This window comes from Oncorhynchus keta, chromosome 22 (assembly GCF_023373465.1).
Source record: "Oncorhynchus keta strain PuntledgeMale-10-30-2019 chromosome 22, Oket_V2, whole genome shotgun sequence".
Classification (NCBI taxonomy): domain Eukaryota; kingdom Metazoa; phylum Chordata; class Actinopteri; order Salmoniformes; family Salmonidae; genus Oncorhynchus; species Oncorhynchus keta.
The window spans coordinates 2906211-2929613 of NC_068442.1; the positions used below are offsets into that span (position 1 = coordinate 2906211).

The 23403-nt window shown below is 42.0% G+C and overlaps 1 protein-coding gene across 3 annotated transcripts in view; it reads left to right on the top strand.

The window, feature by feature from the left end:
• Positions 1-23403, top strand: part of LOC118400808 (contactin-1a-like) — a 119279-nt gene that overhangs the window by 57526 nt on the left and 38350 nt on the right. For all 3 annotated transcript variants that reach the window (XM_052474696.1, XM_052474694.1, XM_052474695.1), the window contains exons 2-3: positions 16050-16187; positions 22732-22770. In XM_052474696.1, coding sequence (XP_052330656.1) covers positions 16130-16187; positions 22732-22770 — 97 coding nt within the window. In that variant the 5' untranslated portion in view covers positions 16050-16129. The remainder of the gene's footprint in view (positions 1-16049; positions 16188-22731; positions 22771-23403) is intronic.

Here is a 23403-nt window from a genome sequence, read left to right on the forward strand (position 1 = left end):
CTGATTTAGCTCATCCTGGTGGGTTCTGTGTTGGTTCGGATGGATTTGGCTGATTTAGCTCATCCTGACGGGTTCTGTGTTGATTCGGATGGATTTGGCTGATTTAGCTCATCCTGGCGGGTTCTGTGTTGATTCGGATGGGTTTGGCTGATTTAGCTCATCCTGGCGGGTTCTGTGTTGGTTCGGATGGATTTAGCTGATTTAGCTCATCCTGGCGGGTTCTGTGTTGGTTGGATGGATTTGACTGATTTAGCTCATCCTGGCGGGTTCTGTGTTGATCCGGATGGATTTGACTGATTTAGCTCATCCTGGTGGGTTCTGTGTTGATCCGGATGGATTTGACTGATTTAGCTCATCCTGGCGGGTTCTGTGTTGATTCGGATGGATTTGGCTGATTTAGCTCATCCTGACGGGTTCTGTGTTGGTTCGGATGGATTTTGCTGATTTAGCTCATCCTGACGGGTTCTGTGTTGGTTCGGATGGATTTAGCTGATTTAGCTCATCCTGGCGGGTTCTGTGTTGATTCGGATGGATTTAGCTGATTTAGCTCATCCTGGCGGGTTCTGTGTTGATTCGGATGGATTTAGCTGATTTAGCTCATCCTGGTGGGTTCTGTGTTGGTTCGGATGGATTTAGCTGATTTAGCTCATCCTGGTGGGTTCTGTGTTGGTTCGGATGGATTTGGCTTAAGCCCTGTACCATAATAACCACATTGTTGTTTACTGATTGTTGTTGTTATTCTCTGGGAGTGCGACAATGCCTGTATAATGATGGGGTCATGGGGTATACGGCTAGGGTTGGCCGTGTGGTAGTATTGTTGTACTTGTATGCTAGCAGACAGACGGCACTCTTAAAAAGAAAGCGCTATCTCGAGCCATATAGGGTTCTTCGGCTGTCCCAATAAGAGAATCCTGTGGAGATCCCTTTTTGATTCCGCCAAAAAGTTACCCAATGGGGACAGCCGAAATATTGGATCCCTTTTTTTCTATGGGTGTTGTTACGCCAAAAGAGGCTAATACATATTTTGTATTGACATTGGTGTAGCTGGCGCCAGACTCTCACCAACTAAGCCACACAGGGCTGATGTACACGTATGGCACCAGACAGACTGTTTAGGTAGCAAAATAGGCAGCTTTGAGCCCTACAGATCCCAGTGGTCAAAGCTTGGCAATCATGGGTAGTTTTCCTGCTTTTGGCTTAGGCTCAATTCAAGCCTCTCTTGTCTGAGAGCTGATGCCCAGCGTTTTATTATTAACAGCAACACAATTATCCAGGTTTCAATTTAAAAAATGAACTACCTGCATGTATACACTCTGATTAATTGACCTGATTGTCTTAAATACATAGGGGTGGCAGGTAGCCTAGTGGTTAGAGCATTGGGCCAGTAATCGAAATGTTGCCAGATCAAATCCCTGAGCTGACAAGGTAAAAATCTGTCATTCTGCCCCTAAACAAGGCAGTTAACCCACTGTTCCTAGGCTGTCATTGTAAATAAGAATTTGTTCTTAACTGGTTAAATTAAAAACATTTTTATTTATTTAAATACAGCCGATGTCCGCTCCCCTGTGGAAATACAATTAGCAAAATACAAAACCCCCCCTAAAGAAATCTGCATCTGGGGTGGAAGGTGGCCGAGATACAGCGGTGTTTGTTAAATCATGAGACATCCCGAAAATCTGTCTCTAACCAGAATAGAAAGAGTGGGAGGCCCCGGTGTACAACTGATCAAGAGGACAAGTACATTACAGTTGTGCACCGGGGCCTCCCACTACTCTTTCTATTCTGATTAGAGCCAACTTGCACTGTTCTGTAAAGGGAGTAGTACACAGCATTGTACGAGATCTTCAGTTTCTTGCCAATTTCTCACATGGAATAGCCTTAATTTCTCAGAACAAGAGTAGACTGATGAGTTTCAGAAGAAAGTTCTTTGTTTCTGGCCATTTTGAGCCTGTAATCTAACCCACAAATGCTGATGCTCCAGATACTCAACCAGTCTAAAGAAGTTCAGTTTTATTGATTATTTAAATAGCACAGTAGTTTTCAGCTGTGTTAACATAATTGCAAAAGGGTTTTCTAATGATCAATTAGCCTTTCAAAATGTTAACCTGGGATTAGCTAACACAATGTGCCATTGGAACACAGGAGTGATGGTTGCTGATAATGGACCTATGTAGATATTCCATTAAAAATCAGCCATTTCCAGCTACAATAGTCATTCACAACATTAACAATGTCTACACTGTATTTCTTATCAATTTAATGTTATTTAAATTGGACAAAAAGGTAGCCTTTCTTTCAAAAACAATATATATATATATGGATACATAATAATAATCCTGATCTTTCTTGTATTTCTCAGATATAGGAAAGACACTTTAAAACACTTTAAATCAAACTTCCTTTTGATTTTTTTGACTGTCTTTCCATGTATGAATGTGTTATTTCAGTGTGTTTCTATGGGCTAATAGTAAGGCCAAATATATCAAACATTTTATCAAATTATATTTGTATATATCTTTTTTATATACCTAAAGGGGTCCTAAAATTCTAAAATTGCTAAATGATCCTTGGTATGACCATCCTAAAACAATTCCATATGTTAGCTTAGTAGAACCCCCCCCCCCAGTTTAGACTCTTAAGGATTAATGGATGGAGGCAAGTGTTTGGGGCATTGTGGTTCCTGACCTGATAGTAACTTGACTTTATAGTTATATTTAGATATCCCCAGTATGCTTCCCCTTCACGTACAGACACACACACGCACATACACACTGTGCCACCCCCAAGTGGTATAACAGTCAAGTCAGTTCAATCTGGTTGGATTTGGTTAGTCTACTTTAGAAAGAGAGATTGAAGAGGAAAACACAATCAAGTGTAAGTACAGTAGTCTGTTGAAGAGACAGAACGTGGCTGTGTGGGCCCCAATAACCTCCATGTTGTAATCCCCTCTGGAGAATCCGAAGCCCCTATGTTCTGTGTTGTACCTTGTGGTTTGGAGCTCCCATCGTGTCCAGTCGTCTTACCAAGAACCTCCAGGTGAGACACATGAGAATGTAGAATGTTAGGCTCAGCATTTTCTGGGCATCTAAAATGAGGCTAAGGCAGCTTCCATACAAAATATACTGTCAATGTTGTACATTGTACTGTAGCTGTGTTCATGGCTACATAACTTGATGCTCTTGTGGTCAGATGAGTGGGGTTGATAGAGAACATTGGACTCTTGGTTTCCCATTCAGTGTTTTCTCACGATCCTCTTGTATTCCTATCAGTGTTTGTGGGTGTGTGTTTGCGTGTGTGTGTGTGTATGTGTGTGTTTGCGTGTGTGTGTGTGTGTGTATGTTTGTGCATGTGCGTGCCCCTGTGTGTGCATTTGTGTGTGGACTACAGGGAGGAAATGTGTTCATTGGAAAGACTATAGTGCTGAGTCAGAAGACTGGAGTCAATCACATAGAGGAGAACTACCTCAGAGCTGTATATGTGCATGTCCTGGTGTGTGTTTGTGCATGTGGGGGTGTGTGTGTGTGCATGTGTGGGTGCCTGCATGTGTGTATGTGGGGGTGTGTGTGCGTGCATGTCTGGGTGTGTGTTTGTGTGTGCGTGCGTGTGTGTGCGCAGCATAAACTACACACAACACAAACCCTATGCTCAGCTATTATGGTACTACAGTGTGTAATGGCCACTAATGGGAACCTTCGCTAAATAACATGAGTGTTCACTATGTAGTCTCAGGGAACACCGTTGACTCTCTTCTTGACCTCATTAGCTTTTCAAGTAGGATATTTGGTGAACTAAATAAATATTTGGTCAACTATATTAGATATCCGTTGGTGGCTTTGACTGATGCACTTTTACCGAGTTCCGTTTTCCTGTTCCCAAGAGAGACCAGTGAGATGGTTACTGGTTACTCATGTTTTTTTTTTTTTTTTTTGGGGGGGTGGACGACTAATGACAATACTGTGGTTAATTGACATACTTATACAATGCAACATGAATGACAAGCAATGATGTTTCTCTTCTCCCTCCAAACCATTTGCAGGATAGTCTGTGTCACTGCGGTTCCTTCCTGACATGTTTTAAGGCTTCTGGAATGAGCTTAGATCAATTAAGGTCCATTTCCTCTTCTCACGGTGTTGGCATGGTCGGCAGGGCATAAATTGCCCAGTAAGATGGATGATGTGTGTGTGTGTGTGTGTGTGTGTGTGTGTGTGTGTGTGTGTGTGTGTGTGTGTGTGTGTGTGTGTGTGTGTGTGTGTGTGTGTGTGTGTGTGTGTGTGTGTGTGTGTGTGTGTGTGTGTGTGTGTGTGTGTGGTTGTTCAGTTAAGATGGATGCATATGGGACACAGAGACAGAGAGAAACAACATGGTTTTCTGCGTGATTACGCCGACCATGAAATCCTATAAATCCAATCAATCCCAAGCCCCGCTTGTGTTTCTCTGCTCTCTTTCTATGTGTGTGTGTGCATGTATCGTCTCAGAACACACGGAAAGTTCTTATCTTTAGACTGATTGCACTATTTATCACCATGGCAGAGTAATCTGGTAAGGTGTTACATCTAAATGATGAATTGCTATGAGTAATGCATTCAGTACTGTAGTAATGCAAGTCTCGCTTGCCAGACTCATGGCACTCCAGACAAGGCGGCTATGTCGAAAAGACAAAACCCCGTCCAATATCTACTTATCTATTGTCTTACAAATGCTTGCCGCTCTTGCCCAGCACTTTGCCGTAAATGGTGACTAGATTATGTCCCCAATGGAGAGCAAAGGCTACATCTAATTAGCTTGGTGTTTCCGGCCTACACCACCTTGTATTCTTTTTCAATTGAAGTCCATCTTCATCTAATGTTTGTGAAATTAGAAACTTAATGGAGCTCATTCATGAATTAATAATCGAGCTAGCATCACAGTTCCGTTTCCACCTTAAGTGTCTTGCCACTGAGAGTTGTAAAGAGCAACCCAGAATAGGAAGATCCACTTGGGGCACACTCTCCCGAAAGATAACTGGTATGGGATGAAGGGAATACTTTACCCCTGAATATGTTTGACAGACTATGTAGGCATTGAATTAGAACAACCCAGGGAGAAAGGTTTTGTCATGTTCGTCATAACGACGTGATAAGAATACATACTTCTTTTAATGACGAATAAACACTGAACAAATGATACAGAAACGACCGTGACGCTATGCGCCACGAGTACTGACAGGCAACTCCACATAGACAATAACCCATAAAACCACAATGAAAATGGCAACCTAAATAGGATCCCCAATCAGAGACAACGATAAACAGCTGTCTCTGATTGGGAACCAATTCAGGACACCGTAGACCTACATTTACCTAGACAATACCAAAACCCCATAGATATACACAAAAATCCTAGACAAGCCAAAAACACATACCACCCTCGTCACACCCTGACCTAACCAAAATAATAAAGAAAACAAAGACAACTAAGGTCAGGGCGTGACAGGCTTAATGGCAGTGCTTTAGTGACATACCCATATTCATTGAATCATCTTTCACATCCTCATGTTTCAAATCACATTTTATTTGTCACATGCAGATGTTATTGCGGGTTTTGCGAAATGCTTCAGTGTGGTAAGGATGTTCGCAAGGTGCTGAGTCTTGGTCTTCATGCAAAACAAGTTTTTATTTTATCATTCAAGTCTTAAACTCTTGGATTTATACTTGTACTCAAGTGTCATCTTCAGTCAAAACAATGTCCCCGTGGGCTTGTGTCACAGCGAGCATGATGATGATGAGGAGAAGGAGAAGGAGAAGGCAGAGGACAAATTGAAAAAGGTGCTTCTGTACTTGAGGTGCTGCCTCTCAAAGTGTCATGGTCTGGACCCCAGCATGGGGTATGACTATAGAGAGAGAATATGTATATCTCTCTGATAGTGAGTGAGACAGGAGGAGGGCTTAAGAGATTAGACCTTCCCCTGTCCGCTGTATGTATGTGTGTGTGCGTGCGTATGCCTCTCCATCTGTGTGTGTGTAGCGTCAACCCCTCGGCGAATCTACTCTCTCTGCGCTGCGGGGAGGCGTCTTCAATGGCAGCGTATTTGCAGGATGCTACCGTCCTGCTCTTCTCCGTCAGGGAATTAGGCTTTACTCCTCCGCCTCTCCGACTGAGAGCTTCTCTCCTCTGCTTGCCTCCATCCATCCACTGCTGTGCTCATTTGTGAGACAGACAATGGAGAGAAGGATTTATAGGACAGTTGACAGGAAAGGCCCGTTTGAGAGGATGGTAGCGACACGGGCTTCTAAGTAGGTTCGTTTTCTCACAAACAAGCAAGAAACCACATGCTGTATGCACACACACGAACAAGCACGCTCACATATGAACACACGCAGGCACACACGAACAAGCACGCTCACATATGAACACATACACACATACACACACACAAACACACACACAGTCATGACACAGAGGTGGCTACAGCAGATGGTTTTCCACTCTTATTTTGTATCCTGGTTATTTTCAGGTCCAGGATAATGACTCAAATATGTTATTGTAGGTTATGGATATGGATATTCATCGCACCAATGAATGTAACCCCTCTGAAGGACTAAATATAATTAAGCAGAATGCTCGTGGCTTATTTTATTATTCTGTTAAACGGTTTTCTCTCTCTGTGGTTTAGGCAAAGTTAATCTGTGGCCTAATGTTGAATTCATTCCCTTTAATCCAATAATGTAATGAATGGGACTAGGCACTCGGAAGCCTCAACATAGATTCATCTGTTTATTGTTTGTGTCGGTTTAGCCGGCTAATGTAAATGGCATTGACGCCCTCTCTGGGATTCATTGCACAGTAATGTTCAATATTTTCATAACATCACTTAAGGCCCTTAAGGCCCCTCTTGGAAAAAATACGTATTTCTGTTCTATTCTAGACATGTATGATGCATTAGACTACATTTTTGTCGTTTTGAAGTTCCTATTTCTTGACACTTTTTGTGTTAGTCTTCGACAGAACTCTGCCCGATCGTGGTCTGGGACTATGCACCTAAAGTATATCTGTCTGGAAGCACCGATCCATCTGTTGATGTGTCATTCTTAGCTACTGATTAGTTATTTGTGTTGGATGAACCCGTAGTTACTGGTGAGTGTAGGGGTTAAGATGTCTATTGTGTTGTGGGCCTGATGCTTGTCACTGCTACCCTATACTATTCTATGGAGACCACTTAGCTGCTATCTTCTCAGACCAGAGGTGGCTTAAAGTAATTGAGCTGTGTGCCTTTTTCCTCTGAGAGTTCAGTCCTCCTTTTGACATTTTGCCTTAAGCTCATTAATCATGTTTGGGTTTATAATGGCAATACCTCGATACCTTTATAATACCTCTATAAAGTCAATACCTCGATACAACACCTCGATACCCATGGGTTACTGATCTGGAGTGTTTGTTTAGTAAATAGTACAGAGGAGTGTGCTTATGTGTTTGTGTGTGGGCGCATGCGTGTGTGCGTCCATGTGTGTGTGTGTCGTCCGTGTGTGTGTGTGCACATGCTGTGTGTGACTACCGGATTGAAAGTTCATCCCAGTTCACATTACACTTATCAGTGATTAGCCCTGTGGAAGAAAATGTACCGCACAGCCATTTACCCCCTGTCCGACATTTAATAGACATGATTACAGAGATAATTGTGAGTGGGAACCGTAAGAACCAAGAGAAAGGTCAAGTGAATAAAGAAGCACTCTATTCTTATTTACAATAACATTTACTCCGAAATGGCGCAATAAATTATTTGACACTAATCTCTGTTGGGCACAAAATAATCTGAAACACAGCCAAAACAAACGGCAAATGCATCCAACAAGTTTGTAGAGTCACAAGCTTGATGTAATCATTGCGTGTTAGGAATATGGGACCAAATATTAAACTTAAGTGAATAAGTGAATTTGTCCCAATACTTTTGGTTCCCTAAAATGGGGGGACTATTTATAACGAGTGCTGTAATTTCTAAACGGTTCACCCGATTTTGATTTTTTTTTTTTAAATACTCACAAATTACAGTTGACAGTCTGCACTTTAACCTCATCGTCATTGTTTCATTTCAGTACAGAGCCAAAACAACTAAACATTTGTCACAGTCCCAAGACTTTCGGAGCTCACTGTATGTGTGAGTGGGAACAGTAAGAACCGATGGGAGCATCATCAGTAGAGAAAGTTCAAGTGAACAAAGAGCTGTGTCTCCATGGTGATGAGACAGTTAATACCATATACGAGATGAATCATGAATGGACCGTATATAGGTTTAAATTATTACCTCCAGTCCAGCAACATCTTTAGCAGTGAAATTGGCTCATACATAAAAAAAATATATTATCACGTACCAGTTACTCAGATTCCTGGTTAGTGACATTTCAAGAACTTGAAAGGCTTGATATTATATACTTCAAGTCATGACTTCACTGATAGATTGAGAAAATCAGATACTCTATTTTTAGAAACAGCATTGCTTTGTGTTGCCCTTAGAGGAGTCTACGTAATAGAACGGAAATTCCAACACGCTGGTATTCTTGACGCTTCCAAACAGAGGAGTCTACAGCCATGACTTTAGGGCGAAGCTACTGTGGTGCTGACTGTAGAGCATGCATAGGGCTACGGGATTTATGCATAGCCTAGGCTAGCATTAAGCTTGAATGCTTTGGCATGCGTTGAAGGAATGGTTGTGTGCTGGTGTTATTGATATACAGGTCAGCTGGTGTGTGACCTTTGTGACCCGAAGGGCATTATGTTGACTGGGAGAGCCGGATAAATAGCTTACATTACATTAGCGTGACACGTGGAGACCGAAGAGAGTGAGTGACACAGAGAACCAAGCATGTCTGGGCTGTCTACGATGGGATTGGGTCACGATACTACGCCTTCTGTTTGGGGCATTATTTTCAGTAGCCTAGTCAGTGGGATGTGTACCATACTGTGCCACAGGCTAGTAATAGCCTCCACTTGGTTTTATAAAGCAGCTGTTATGAATGTGCCAATGAAATCAGTAATCAATCCAGTTCTTGACAGTTTGTGGATAAGGTTTATTATTTTATCTAGCATCATATTTCCTTGTCTTATCTGTCCTCTTACCAAACTATCACTGGAGCTACTGCAAAGTACTTTTGCATGGATTGCTACTAGCGTTAGCGCCATGACATGCTAGCTGTTCCCATAGACTTCCATTTATTGAGCCAACGTCTATCCATTTAAAAGCGCGTCTCGGCAGAAATATTTCTTTAAATATAATTACATTATTTGTTGCAGTGGTGGCAATCATTTATTTGAATGAATATAGGGTAAACAACGGGGAAGCTTCCCTATGCTACAGGATGGGAAGCAGTGTCGGGGAACAAGGGAAGCAATTTAAAGCCTCTAAGCAGTTGTGCGGATGCGGTCAGAAGTTATGTGTTTGAGGTCAGAAGTTGCCTTCACCCCTTACTGTATCAAGGCTGAATTGGAGTGATGTAGATTATGGAGGCCACATTTTTATCAGCTGTTGCTCATTTTATATTCACAAGTCAATTCTTTTTGATCATTAATTCATAGGGGAAGGCTATGCCATGCAACAAAGACTGAGACCAGAATGGAGTACAACAACACTGCTGTAGTACTTTCTCTGACACATTTCTAAATGTGGATAGTTGAAAAGCAGTGATTCAACATCAACAGGCTGATGGTGTACACTACAGTAGGTACCTAATTAGACAGCAAATGACTGAATAAACATTATTTCCACATCAACTTTGAACCTAAATCCAGTGACATATTGAATTAGAATTGAATAAATGCTGAATTCTACTGACTACTCAACCAAATGTAAATCAACACTAGTGGGGTAAACACTGTGGGGAATGATCAACAGACCCTTCCGATCAAATTAATTGAAGCATAATGTTCTTACACTCAGACTACTGCTTTGTAAGACTCTGCAGCCTCACAACCATGTTATTAGTATGCACAGCTTGACATCGTTTCTCTCCTTGCAATTCAGTCCAATCAATATACTGTATGTCTCCTTCTTTCCTTTTTTCTCCTTATACATTCTCTGCAGCATTTGGACAGAAAATGTCCTCAGAATGACCACACAATCATGTTCTATATGATGATATATTCTCAACTTCCTCTCATGTGTGAGGACCAACATACATTCTTGACAAAGATGTACAATAGCAAGTAGCAAGGGGACCACATTGAATACCCCACGTTTGTGGTCAGTTCATAAACAAAGAATGTCTCGCTATAAACTTTGACCCCAGTGGTCACTCACTCCCTTTTTGATTGAGACCAATCCTGTTTAAACCTATTCTTGGCATCCTATATCACAGGATAACTTGAAATCTGATCTCTCTCTCTCTCTCTCTCTCTCTCTCTCTCTCTCTCTCTCTCTCTCTCTCTCTCTCTCTCTCTCTCTCTCTCTCTCTCTCTCTCTCTCTCTCTCTCTCTCTCTCTCTCTCTCTCTCTCTCTCTCTCTCTCTCTCTCTCTCTCTCTCTCTCTCTCTCTCTCTCTCTCTCTCTCTCTCTCTCTCTCTCTCTCTCTCTCTCTCAAAACGAAGAACATCTTGTTTGTGCAGTTTACAACTCATATATCCCCCCCCTACCCTCCCCCTCCTTGGCTTTGACTAGGCTGATAAGGGCCGATGTCCTCATAAACCATAAACACCCCACCTCCCACCCTCTATTATGTGGCTTAGAGTAGACCAAGCGGAGGAAAAAAGGGGGTGGGGGTGGGGGGTCGCTCTGCACCAGCGGATGCCCTGGGGTGGGGGGTGTGGGGTTCAACAGTGGGGGTGGGGAGTCTTGTTAAACCATAGCTAATGTTATTGGTTACTGGAGTGTGAAAGTAAAAAGATCACCGAATCTGAATTGAAATCCTTGTGTTGTATACGGCATAAGGGATCCTTAACTCAGGATTTCACACCAGAAAGTCACGATGAGAGACCCAGCCCGGAAATCTGACCACATGCAGTAATGGCGTGTCTGTGCCCGTGCGTGAGTCTGATGATAATGTTCAAGGTGTGATTTATAGAAGATGAGAAAGGGCCTTGAGGCCTGGCTGTCGCGTCCCTGGCCCTCTGGCTGGTGATTTAGTGTGATAAGTGAGTTTCCTTCATCAGGTGCATTCAGACTGATACAATAGAGGAAATTGGAGCCTGAAGAGACCATATTACTACTGATTATTAGATTCACTACCCAGTCTGCTGCTCCTCTGCTCACTCTTTGATTCTAGCGCATACCTATCGTAGAAAAAGAAAGCCAGGCGCCGGGCACTCAGGTGTCTGCTTAAATCTTGAAATTAATTTGAGGGACCAACAACTATCCAGGCTGTAATAGGTCTATGTGAGATATATATTTGATAGATTTATTCTAGAATCTGCCTCTGCATATCCTCTCCAAGGTGCACTTCTTAAATTCATTAATGATTCACAACTTAATAATGCTGTTAAAATGAGGATCCTGTTTGCGGTGTATAAGAGTCTCTAGGTTGTTGTGGGCCTGGAATTAATGACCTGGTTCTGGATCAAACTGTATTCATGAACTGTCTCAGAGTGGGAGTGAAACTGATCCTAGATCCTACTTTAAGACTATTAATACAGGCCTAGGTCCCCAACAACAATGGCGTTCCGGACTAAAATTAGAGTTTGCATGGTTTTTATCCACGGTCACAAAAGGCCCCTGCAAACACACAATTGCTCCCTTTCAAATGTGTTGCTAGGATACGAGCGCAGCAGAGACGAAATCCCCTCTGTGTTTCGTTTCTCCACAGCTGCAAAGCTCAGACATTATGTTATGTTATGTGTGTGTTGGAACCAGTTCAGGGAACAATTTTCACGAAAGTGATCTATACTGTTCCGGAACAGAACTGTCATTTTACAAGCATGGGAAACATTTCAGAGATTTAAAAAGGAACAGAAAGGAACTATATAAACCTTTTAGTTTTTTTTGTTGGTTCGAACCAGTTCAGAAAATGTGTTTTGTTGGTCAGAACAGTGGAACGGAACAAAAAAAATGATGATTCTGCTCAGAACGAAAGGATTCATTTTGGTTCCAAACCCTTGCTGAAGACACTCTGACATTTCATGCTAATAGGTCATTATCTCGGTATACAAATCGATTGTCTGATTAATTGTTTTTGATTTATGTTAATTATTAGTCGATTTTCAAGTGTCAGCATTTCAAGTGCCCGTTTGGTACTTTTAAAGTAGTCCTCTGAAAAGTGTGTATTTGATGCTTAGAAATCCGTATCTAATTCAACATTATTGATAACAATACAAATGCTTTTATTATCTGATGAACCAGCATGCAATCCATTGTTTTTAACCCCCTGGTGGTGTTTCATGAATCCTGCCTTGTGCCCTCATTACCTGAGCCTGTCTGTCGCTATGGCAGACGTCTCCAGAGAAGCCAGAAAGATGCTGTTCTATTCTACTGTTCCGCTGTCTGTAAGTAGCGCATTCTAGAGTGTTGCTGAAACAGCTGTTGCTTGTCATATTGTGTTTCCTTGGTGATGGGTTGATCATGTCACAGTACGCTCCAGGTAGTCTCCGACTCTGGGGGACACATAGTGACTGAGTGTTCAGCTAAAACAGCACTTAGGGAGGGCGGTTGCTAGTGACAACCATGGACCTGTCAATCATGGTGTTGTCGACCTGTTAGGGAAGACAGGGAGCTGGTCTCCTGCTGTGGTACCTAGAAGGCTGACATGATCAGTACTGTTGTTCAGGGCCAATGACATGAATAGTGGAAAGGATACTAGTACTGAATGTTCCAGAGTTGTCTTACTGGGCATGACTAGTGCTGTTCATTTGTAGGTTATGATTCACTCAAGCCCACAGCCTCAATTTGTCGGGGCATAGACTCTTCAAGGTGTTAAAAGTGTTCCACCGGGATGCTGGCCCATGTTGACTCCAATGCTTCAGTTGTGTTACGTTGTCTGGATGTCGTTTGGGCGGTGGACCATTTTTGATGCACACAGGAAACTGTTGAGCGTGAAAAATCCAACTTGCCCATTCACCCTCTGAATGGCACACATACACAATCCATGTCTCAATTGTTGCAAGACTTAAAAATCCTTCTCCTCCCCTTCATCAATGTTATGACATATTATGACATGGTTATGACCTTGTCGTAACGTGTTATGGTGCTGGGGTGTCAAGTAAAGTGTTACTCACCACCTGGATTCGGTCTTATGTAGAAACATTTGAATTTCTGTTTTTTACATTAGCTTAAAGTAGAGACTCAGAGCTACACAATGGTATATCATACACTACATTTGAGGAAACAATGGGACAGTAATTCTGCTTTGAAAGGTGATCAACTTGTTAACTCACTTTTGAGAAAACCGTCTTTCAACGTTTTGGTACTACTATTGGAGAGGCCTTCTTTGTCAACACCTGTTCAGCGTTGTTCACACCCTCTTAGGCCTTAGCCCCACCCATCTCGTTATAACCAGCTACTTCCAGACATCTAAGAGAGATAGAACAGCTCACTGGAAATTACTAACCCTGTTGCTCTGTGGTTTTGCGTTCAGAGCACACACTGGACGCTCTGGCCAATAAGTAGGGTTGTTCTGAAAGCTCTGACTTTACAACTACAGTCAAGTACCCAAGCTAACTGGCTAACATTGGCTAGCGAACGTTACTTCCAGACACATAATGAGGGAACACCCCACTCTGACCATTTTACTCGGCCTAGCAGAGCTGGTTTGGCTTTTATTTATTTATATATATATATATATATTTTTTACCCCGTTTTCTCCCCAATTTCGTGGTATCCAATTGTTTAGTAGCTACTATCTTGTCTCATCGCTACAACTCCCGTACGGGCTCGGGAGAGACGAAGGTTGAAAGTCATGCGTCGTCCGATACACAACCCAACCAAGCCGCACTGCTTCTTAACGCAGCGCGCATCCGACCCGGAAGCCAGTCGCACCAATGTGTCGGAGGAAACACTGTGCACCTGGCTTGGGGTCATTGTCCATTTGGAAGACCCATTTGCGACCAAGCTTTAACTTCCTGACAGATGTCTTGAGATGTTGCTTCAATATATCCACATAATTTCCCACCATTATGATGCCATCTATTTTGTGAAGTACACCAGTTCCTCCTGCAGCAAAGCACCCCCACAACATGATGCTGCCACCCCCGTGCTTCACGGTTGGGATGGTGTTCTTCGGCTTGCAAGAATCCCCCTTTTTTCCTCCAAACATAACGATGGTCATTATGGCCAAAATCGTAATTTAACAATTTTATTCGTATGTACAGATGGCGTATATTTTTGTTTCGTCAGATCACAGGACATTTCTCCAAAAAGTACGATCTTTATCCCCATGTGCAGTTGCAAACCGTAGTCTGGCTTTTATGGCGGTTTTGGAGCAGTGGCTTCTTCCTTGCTGAGTGGCTTTTCAAGTTATGTTGATATAGGACTCGTTTTACTGTGGATACAGATACTTTTGTACCTGTTTCCTCCAGCATCTTCACAAGGTCCTTTGCTGTTGTTCTGGGACTGATTTGCACTTTTCACACCAAGGTACGTTCATCTCTTGGAGACAAAACGCTTCTCCTTCCTGAGCGATATGACGGCTGCATGGTCCCATGGTTTTTATACTTGCGTACTATTGTTTGTACAGATGAATGTGTACCTTCAGGCATTTGGAAATTGCTCCCAAGGATGAACCAGACTTGTGGTGGTCTGCAATTTTTTCTATTTTCATTTTCCCATGATGATAAGCAAAGAGGCGGAGTTTGACGGTAGACCTTAAAATACATCCACAGGTACACCTCCAATTGACTCAAATGATGTCAATTAGCATACCAGAAGCTTCTAAAGCCATGACATAATTTTCTGACATTTTCCAAGCTGTTTAAAGGCACATTCAACTTAGTGTCTGTAAACTTCTGACCCACTGGAATTGGGATAAAGTAAGTTATAAGTGAAATAATCTGTCTGTAAACAATTGTTGGAAAAATTACTTGTGTCATGCACAAAGTAGATGTCCTGACCGACTTGCCAAAACTATAGTTTGTTAACAAGAAATGTGTGGAGTGGTTGAAAAACGAGTTTTAATGATTCCAACCTCAGTGTTTGTAAAACTTCCGACTTCAACTGTATATACTGAGATCATGTGACACTTAGATTGCACATAGGTGGACATTATTTAACTACTTATGTGACTTCTGAAGGTAATTGGTTGCACCATATCTTATTTAGGGGCTTCATAGCAAAGGGGGTGAATACATATGTACGCACCAATTTTCCATTTTTTTTTGTTGTTGAAACAAGTCATTTTTTTTCATTTCACTTGACCAATTTGGACTATTTCGTGTATGTCCATTATATTAAATCCAAATAAAAATCGTAATTTAACAATTTTATTCGTACGTACAGATGGCGTATAATATTTGATATTAAGACACGTGAAAGTTCACATGTTTGAGAAGGCATTTCTGCCAAAACAAAAACGTTCAGACAGCTCTCATGTGAAGTCGTGACTTGCGACATATGCCTAGTTTCCGGAATCGGGTTCACATATTTGCTCTTATCTTGAAGTGTATTGGATTCACTGAAATAGCTCCTTCGCCTGATGCCAAAAAGGGGCAAGAGTATTAATCTTATTGCACGGTAATATTCCTTTAAACTGTTCCTTCATGTCCATGCTCGGTCGTTTTATTTTGACTTCCCCCTGATTGGCCAATGAGAATTTCACACTGCTGGGTTAAGCTGCTTAATCAGAGCAATGTCACTGCAAGTTTGAACTGCTCAGCTCTCACGGCAATTACCAAAAAATGATTGCCATCAGAATATCTATTATATTTAGGGGTTTAAGAAGTCCTTTAAAAACAATGGCTGCCAAAGAGTATTAATGCCTTCTGGTCCGAACTGCTGTTGGTTAATCCTTGATTTAATGAGGTAAAGTAATGAGGTAAAGTAATGAGGTAAAGTAATGGTCTACGAGATGCAACGTTACTGTCTTATTTTAGTGGTGCAATGTGTTGTTCCATTATTTGGCTATTTTTACATCTCTCCACTCTCTGTCTCTGTCTCCCTTGCAGGAAAAGCAGCCTGTCCTGCTAATGTTTCGTCATCAGCCGTGGTTCTAAGCATCACCTCAGGAGGTTCTAATCAGAGCAACATGCTGCACCTCACTGTGCTCCTCCTTTTCCTCCTGTCCCTCACTTTCCCCTCCACGGGTGAGTTTCGTAGGGTAATCACACTCTAGGGATTTTCACACTACTGAACCGTACTGAGCCGAGCCAAACCAAGCGGTACTGCGCTGGCCTAGTTATGCAGTCACCGTAGTTGCTGGAACTTTACTGAAAATGAAAATATCAACGCTAGCTAGCACAGGTCAGTTCAGGCCGGCATGGTAGCGTGAAAAAGGGTAACGGTCTCATCTTCAGTTCAACTGCAGGAGAAATAGAATGTGTCTGTTCATTGAATTGCTACTTTTTTGGGATGCAGCCAAGGTCTAGCAGCTATCCACTGCATGTGCAGGCAGATAGAAGAGAGCAGGGCTGTAAAATGACCTGTCTGTGTTATGTAACCCCAGAAAACCCCTTCAGAAGTTTAGCTTTCAATTCAGCTGAAGCAAAGAATGTGTTGTTTGGACTCTGGCGTTCTCACTACTTCCCAACACATATCCTCCAAACAGATTGGGATAGTGGAGATTACATTTGTTCATAGGAAGAGGAGTGTGAGTCATGCTTCGACTTCACCCAAAGGCAATGACAACAGGGTGTGTTTTTGTGTGCCTGGCCCAGCGCATCACATTGTGCTGTATGCCTGCCTGATCCGGCCTCTTCTGAAACACAACAACAGACCAGCATGCATAAATGGGTCATCCCTATGGCTAAGGGACATCGCTTTGACATCGCTGTTGAGAGCCAACAAGGAGGAAGTTAGCCTGATGATTAATGTAATGTCGTTGTTGTAGTTACGTAAACTACAACATAGTCAAGACCGTGGAGAAGGAGAGAGGGCTACTGTCTCTTTTTGTGCAGAGGTCTGATAATCGTTGTTGACCATAGAAGTAGAGTCACTAGAAGGGACAAAGTCCATCACAGAACATTGACTTGAATAGGAATGTCCGTTCTAGTAATTCCATTTCTTTGCTGTTGACCAGCTGATTCTCCACCCTACTAAGGCTCTTATTGGACAATGCCTCAGTACTGTATGTCTCATGTTATGTTACATGATGTGACGTCCAACTCGAGCCCGAAATATCTTTGCACAATGAAACTGCAGCATCATTCTCCAGTGTGCAGATTTCAATATTTCTTTCAACACATCAAACCCAAGCTGACCATGTTGAAGATGTGTGATTGTTTGCATGGCCCTAGTCTGTAGCCTTCAGTACACGTCTGCTATCAATGCCCAATCGCCGTGATTATCACATATTCCATAATGCAACAAGAGACAGAAATGTATGGATCAGTGTATTCAAAGGGCAAGTCGAATGTCACTGCAAAAGCATCATTCGGTCAGCTTGCAATGTATAGCAATGTCACCTTTAACGCCTTGCTTCGTACAGAAGGGGAGATAGGGTAGATAGAAAGCCAGTGACAGTGTGTGCTGCATATAGATCGGGGGCGGTTGAGAAGTTTAACTTGCTGCAATATTAACCTTGCTGTTTTCTCTCAACAGTGATGGATGAATATGCTGAATAGAAGGAAACTCCAGCACACTGTTGGATCTTAATATTTTTTATTTAACCTTTATTTAACCAGGCAAGTCAAATAAGAACAAATTCTTATTTCCAATGACGGCCTGGCAAGAGGCAAAAGGCCTCCTTTGGGGACGGGGGAGAAAAAAAAACATTTTAAACTATGTAAAACAAAACAAAACAGAGACAGAAGACACTGGCAACAGCACAAATACAACAGCAAACAAACTGTGTGTGTGTGTGTGTGTGTGTGTGTGTGTGTGTGTGTGTGTGTGTGTGTGTGTGTGTGTGTGTGTGTGTGTGTGTGTGTGTGTGTGTGTGTGTGTGTGTGTGTGTGTGTGTGTGTGTGTGTGGAGTGTATAAAGAAAAACAAGCTTCCTTATATAAACCAATGTAAACTAGTGATATCGGGTAAAAAACAGAAAAAGCTACAGTACAAGTTAAACGTCTACTCATTCAAGGGTTTTTCTTTATTTTGACAAGTTTCTACATTGTAGAATAATAGTGAAGACATCAAAACTATGAAATAACACATATGGAATCATGTAGTAACCAGAAAAGTGTTAAACAAATCTAAATATATTTTTAGATTTTTAGATTCTTCAGTATCCACCCATTGCCTTGATAACAGCTTTGCACACTCTTGGCATTATCTCAATTCTGTTCATCTATTTGTCATTTGAACTCCTCCAGGGACACCAGGTCCTGGGGTTTTTATGTTGGCTTTGAAGGAATTCCAAGACCAGGGGGCTGAGTAATGAAAGGACCTTTTTCTATGATCGGTAAAACTTTTTGGGACTGTTGGCATGAAACAAGATTGAGATCTGAGCTTGAATGTGTTTTCATTTTGAGGTAGAAAGGAGGATAGATACAATGGAACCTTTTCCTAAAATGGCCTTGTAAATAAGAATGTGTCACTCTTTAAGCCTGCGGGTTGCTAGTGATGTCCACTCGACAGCACTGTAGAGATCACAATGGTGAGTTAGACATCTCTGATTGGTGACAAGACAAAGGGCTGCATGATACACAGAGTAATGAGCCGTCAGTGTAAAGCTTGAGGCTTGTGCATAAATAGTATTACCATAATCCAACACAGAGAGAAAAGTACAATGAATCAACTATTTTCTGGCGGCAAAGGTAAACAAGCTTTGTGCCGGTAATAAAACCCAACACGTAGCTTGAGTTTCCTGACAAGGTTCAAATCAAATTGTATTTGTCACATGCGCCGAATACAGTGAACTTCTCATCCACCCAAACTCCCAAATATTTGTACATTTTTACTTGCTCTATAGAATGTCCTTCCAAAGTAGTAATTCTGTGTTTTTTTTGTGTTTATTATTGGAAAATACAGTGCATTGTATTTTAGAGGAATTCAGAGCAAGCTTCAAATCGCACAGATGTTTAAAGCTTTTTCAGAAGCCAAAGTTAAACTGCTGACACTTGAATAGAGAACAGTGTCATCCGCATAAAAATGTACATCAGCTGTCTCAATATGTCTCTCAATGTTGTTAAATATAGATAATAAACAGCAGGGGACCTAAAATGTATCCTTGAGGCACACCCGAGTACAACTCCACGGTGTCTGACTTACAACCATCTGCCTTTGACAGGTTGTTCTCAAACCACTCCAGAGCATGACAAGTAATCCCAATACACTTGAATTTCTGCACCAAGACAGTATGGTCCACAGTGTTAAATGCTTTTGACAAGTCTATGAATACAGATACACAATGCAGCTTATTATCCAGGGCACAGTGAATATCATTCAAAACCCTAAAAGTTTCTGTGACAGTGCTGTGGCTAGACTTGAAAAATGATTGCGTACCACTCAAAATACTATTTTCCTGGAGGTGTGCCTTAAACTGCTTATTGACTAAGGACTCCAATACCTTTGCCAGAACAGAAAATTTAGCTAGTTATTCAGTAGAGTGGGACCACCTCCTTTCAAAAGAGGTAGAACAAATGCTGATTTCCACAACTTGGGGATTTCATTACATTCTATGGTGAGGTTAAAGATGCATGTTAAAGGGGGAGCAATGATGTCTGCAGCTAATTGTAGTAGGCGGGGGCCTAGATCATCAGGGCCAGGGGATTTTTTAAAACATTAATTGCTCTCAGGGCTCTATGCACCTCTGAGACAGAATAGGGCGAGCATTTCACAGGGTGCTCATGTTAACCTTTTAACCCTATCAACTAATCCGCCTGCATCACGAAAATCTGCCTGCATAAATTACCACCTGTGAGTCAACCAGCAGTTGTTTAGGGAGCTGTGCTTCTTGTTTACACTCTAAACCATTCACTACTTGCCAAATTTGGAAGGATTATTCAGACTATCAGCGGGAGAATTGAGGTAGTGGTCTGCTTTCAACTTTCGGGGTCATAGCCACACCCTGATTCTGGAGGCATTTAAAAGCCATCCAATCATCAGCTGAATCAGACCTTGCTTTAGTTCATCTGAGAACCAAGGAATCTGCACTTAATTCTGTACTGTTTGAATGGACATGCTTGTTGCGTACTTCCTGGAATGCTTTGTGGAAGTAAGAAAAAGCTAATTCAACATCAGGGACGAATTCAACTCTATTCCAGGCAATATTCAAAACATCATGTAAAAAAAAAAAACTGAGTATCAAACTGCTTCCAGTTTCTTTTCATGATGATACACGGAGGTAGTTTAGGAATGTTACCATCCCTTAGACAGGCAGCAGCACAGTGATCACTTATATCAGCTACACCAGCAGCATTAAAACAATGTGGAGTGTTGGTTGAAATAAGATCAATCAAAGAGGATTTCAGAGGACACTTTGCATTCAATCTGGTTACATTGTTAAGAATCTGAGTAAGATTATAGCTAAATGCATAGATTCTTGAGTTGGTCAGAGCTGGATGTCAACCAGTCTAATGTTCAGGTCACCCATAAGCACAATTTCAGATTTGACATTGGCATGGATGGTTACAATGTCTTTGTCGGCGCTAGATTGTCCGAGGCAAGGTTTCAGAAAGCATAAATACATCTGGGTCTGCAGTTTGAATCCAGATATTCACAAGATCAATTATTGCAATAAGACCCATGTGCCACTCTGACCTTTTAATTCAGATGGGGTAGAACTGTCAGGACCTGGGTTCGATTGCACATTTCCTGACGGTAAAAGCAGCCAAATAATAGCAAGTCTATGTCGGATTGGACCATAGTCCAGAGCAGTGGTTCCCAAAATTCTATAGTCCCGTAACGCTTCAAACATTCAACCTCCAGCTGCGTACCCCCTCTAGCACCAGGGTCAGCTGTACCCCCTCTTGCACCAAGGTCAGCACTCTCAAATGTTGTTTTTTTGCCATCATTGTCAGCCTTCCACACACACACTACAGGATACGATACATTTACTAAACAGCTCGTGGGAAGTGACAAAGAGCTCTTATAGGACCTAATAATAATCAATATTTTTGCCCTTTATTTAGCCATCTTACATATAAAACTTTTTGTTCATCAAAAATGGTGAATATCTCACCACAGGCTAATGAAAAGGGTGTGCTTTGAAAGGATGCACATAACTGCAATGTTGGGTTGTATTGGAGAGAGTCTCAGTCTTAGATAATTTCCCACACACAGTCTGTGCCTGTATTTAGTTTTCATGCTAGTGAGGGCCGAGAATCCACTCTCACACAGGTATGTGGTTGCAAAGTGTCTTAACAGCGCTTTTTGCCAAGCGGAGATACACTGAGCGCAGCCCAATCCAGAAATCTGGCAGTGGCTCTGATTAAATGACATTTTCACAGAACCGCTTGTTGCAATTTCGATGAGGCTCTCTTGTTCAGATATCGGTAAGTGGACTGGAGGCAGGGCATGAAAGGGATAACGAATCCAGTAGTTTGTGTCATCTGTTTTGGTAAAGTACCTGCGTAATTGCGCACCCAGCACACCCAGGTGGTTCGCTATATCACATATGACATTGCCCCTAAGTTTGAGTTAATTTCATAGCCTAGGGGGGGGTATTGGGGTGGGGCGTCAACTCCATATTAATGCCCATGATTTTGGAATGAGACATTCAATGAGCAGGTGTCCACATACTTTTGGTCATGTAGTGTATTTCAAAAGCTACATACAGTCCAGAGACATGGTTGGGGCATCAGGCCCTAAATGCATCATCCTCAGTGTAAGAGTCAAGGGTGGACAATAGCAACAGCAACATGTTCATTTACATCCTATCAATCAACATAAGAAATAACCATAGAAACTTTTCTAAGACTCAGATCTAAAATATTATGCCTTTGAGGTTGCATACTAATCACAAATATGCATAAGCTACAATAAAATAAGCTACAATGAGATAACAATAAAGTCCAAGTAATACCAATCTAAATGCATAGAAGTGCAGAGGTGTCATGCCCATAGGAGGCACAGGGGCTCAGATTTGTCCTATTTAATAAATGTATACACTATACACAGTAAATATATTTTTTGTTGTATCTCTTTAATACTACTAGTTACCAAGCAATTTTACAAAGTAGGCTCTAGCTAGCCCAAATAGGTTCCCAAGAAGCTCCCAACCTCATAACTAGCTACCACGGAGCCATTTTAGGCTATTAATCAAGTTAGAGTAGCGATCTTAGCTAACATGCCTGCTGGCAAGGTTGGTCGACTTTAGAAAAGCAAGAAATAACCAAATGTATTGAATAATGCTCACATTCCTTTCAATCGTTTACCCCGATTTTAGCAGCGATGCAAAGAAGCATATTTTGTTTATTAAAAAAAAAAAATCAATCACCAGTCAGGACGATACAGACACCAGGAAAAGGTTGTTTTAGGTGTTTAAAAAAATGCTAAATTGACCACCCATCTGCAATTACTTTGTGTCCCCTCAGATTGTTGGGGTGCATGTGTGTGGGTGTAATGTAAGTGTGTGCTGGAGGCTTTTAACCGGACAGGTGCATGGTGGAGGAGCTTTCAGCAATGGCACTGGAGAGATTGTTATTCGTTTGCTTTCTCCCTTCTGCAAAAAAAGACAAGAGGATCTGTAATGGATTTTCTAAATGAACATGCTTGCCTTGTCTCCCCCTCCCTCTTGACTCCCTTCCAGATGCATCTGTCTTCGGAGGGGAACCTGGTTTCTACGGAGGTAAGACTTGTTGTGGATAATATCAACAGAGAGCTTGTGTGTGTGTGCGTGTGCGTGTGCGTGTGCGTGTGCGTGTGTGTGTGCGTGTGCGTGTGTGTGTGTGTGTGTGTGCGCGCGCGCGCGCGCGTGTGCCTGCGTGCATGTGTTTCTTATCAGTTTGGAATAATGAGGAAATGTTGCAATGTCACCAAATCCAAGCAGAACCCAGAAACACACACAGCAATATGCAGATTTCTCAAATGGGATTTATCAGTAAGTAGCCTACTTAAAAATCTGACAAGAGTTACTAGAAACCATGTTCGGAGGGGATTCCCCCCCCCCCCAGCTGGTTATTAGCATGTGTACAGTGAGCACTACACACCAGACCACAAGGCATTTAGTGAATCTGTGAGTGAACTGAGAAGTATCTTTGTCAACAATTCATGTGAAAGACAGAACTGGAAGCGAAAGAGCAATTTAACACCTCAGACGTGATATGTGGCAGACATCCTTCTCACCAGACAGACTGACTGCTTCAGCTTCTTCTCAGCTGCATCCATTCAGTAGTAACTATCACAAGGTTGTAATCTCTTGTGGACAGATGCGCTGTGTGGCTCAATAGGCTCTAATTACCAACCTGTGAATCAGTGGCGT